The sequence below is a fragment of the Sphaeroforma arctica genome (genome assembly GCF_001186125.1).
Source record: "Sphaeroforma arctica JP610 unplaced genomic scaffold supercont1.5035, whole genome shotgun sequence".
Taxonomy (NCBI): Eukaryota; class Ichthyosporea; order Ichthyophonida; genus Sphaeroforma; species Sphaeroforma arctica.
Genome location: NW_014035523.1, coordinates 1 through 2,149, shown reverse-complemented (window position 1 = coordinate 2,149; position 2,149 = coordinate 1). Strand labels below are relative to the sequence as shown.

At 42.2% G+C, this 2,149-nt stretch overlaps 1 protein-coding gene across 1 annotated transcript; it reads left to right on the top strand.

The window, feature by feature from the left end:
• Nucleotides 1-22: 22 nt before the first annotated feature.
• Nucleotides 23-2,039, top strand: SARC_14737 (hypothetical protein; the record flags this gene model as incomplete). Its single annotated transcript, XM_014291130.1, has 2 exons — nucleotides 23-233; nucleotides 1,919-2,039. Coding segments are annotated over exons 1-2 (215 nt in total), but the record flags the coding sequence as incomplete, so codon positions are not given.
• Between the last annotated feature and the right edge of the window lie 110 nt (nucleotides 2,040-2,149).

The following is a 2,149-nucleotide window of genomic DNA, read 5'->3' as shown; positions in this document are numbered from 1 at the left end:
TACTGCCCTGTCGAACTCTACCTAAAGCATAACCGCTAATGCAACATACCTATAATCTCATACGTTAGTGTATTCAATCCTCTCAACCACACAAACACGCACATAATCGTCTTTTAGAGCAAAATAAATTTCAGCCGCGATGATGACTTCTGCGACAGACACGTACAAGCGATTGGAGAAGATCGGCTCAGGCACCTACGGTGTTGTATACAAGGCTAAGCATAAAACTACAGGTAAACGAAGCATGTATGGTTTGTATATAGTTCAGTATTCGGTATATGGTAATGTACACAGACACAACATAAATACAGAGGATGCAATGTTCCGTGTACGATTTGTATATAGCCCAACAGACGGTTGCTGTTCACGAAGCGAAGCATAAGCATACAGGTATTGCAATGTCTAACCTACAGAAGAATATGGTGTAAAAAGCTGAGCATAAACGTACAAGCAGTGTACATAGGTTTGACATAACACTACAGGTAGTGCAGTGTAATACCAATAGACAAAGACTGTCTCTAGACTGAGCGTAAATACTGCAAGCAATACAATGCTGTCGCACGATACAATCACAACAAGAGGGGTTAAATTTACAATACAGTATCCCATACAGGCCGTGTCACACAGTGATGTCATCACTTTGGACACGCGCATAGCCGTTATATGCAAGTGTTTTTTAAGGAGACACAAGAGTGAATATATATATATATATATATATATTATATATATATATATGTGTGTGTGTGTCTTGTATATGTGCTTATGTATATGTGCGGTGCAAAAGTCACGGAGCGCAGCTAGTGTCTGGATCTCCACTGTGCCAAGTATGCTATAGCCGCCCGAAACTCATACCTACAAACATACAACATCCTCACAACACAGCTGCAGTATTATATAGGATAGTCACGCATAATATGCGATGCTTCTATTCTATTCGAGGGGTGCAAGCAGTCGTGTACATTACAGCCATAGGCATACATCACACAACAGTATGCGTATAGAACTCGCCTGTGTGCATAGGCATGGAATAGGTATCATACACGCCACACATTTCACAACACGTGTGGTGTTTGTATAGGCCGCATTTACACTCAGAGGAACCTCAAATCATATCCCACACCACACACACATGTTTTTATACATATACAGGTCAAGCGTAGTACTGCACACTATAGCAACAGGGATATGCTACACAAGGATCATAGTATCATCCACGCGAGTGTGCATGGAAGACACTATCAATACCATACACGGCACAACTACTGTAGCTCCCCACAGAATCATCTCAATACACAACACAACATGCCTATGAGAAGCACTTTCAAGCCCATGAGTGTACTAGTCTGTGTAACACACGACACACGCATACGGAGGTAGTTGTGCAGGTCAAGCGTAGGCTTATACCACACAGCAACACACACAGCAACAAACACACACCACACGTCAACAAACACACACCACACATCAACAAATACACACCACACAGTTGTCTAAGGGAAAGATACGCGATTGTATATGACAGATGGTATCCACATCATACCACACGGTACAACCACACTCTGTCACACGACATGTCCATATAACATGTATTAAGCGATATTCATGCACAGCGCATTTAAGCTCACACGAAACACAGAGTACAACCACAGACACACAGAGTACAACCACAGACACACAATAGATGTATATCCCTCGCACACGCACGTTTGCCACAGACACACACAGTACTACCTACTTCATACACGTCCCTGGTACTACATTTGCACACCCAGGGAACGCCAACACACACAGTAGTACTGATAAGCAGCACAAGGTCGTATATACGTAGTACTAGTCTCAGTGCATGGACACACACCTACAACCTCCCGACTATGTAGGTAATGTGTTTTAACTTTCGACTGTTCTGATTGGCTGACAGGCGAGGTGGTGGCGCTTAAACGGATCAGATTGGAAGGTGACGACGAGGGTGTGCCCTCAACAGCTATCCGTGAGGTCTCCACTTTAATGGAACTCAAACACCAGAATATCGTGAGGTGGGTCTATCTTATACATACATGCACAGTTTATTTTAACATAAACACTTGAATGTATGTATGTATGTATGTGTGTATGTATATATATATATATGTTTGTATGTAAATGTATATAT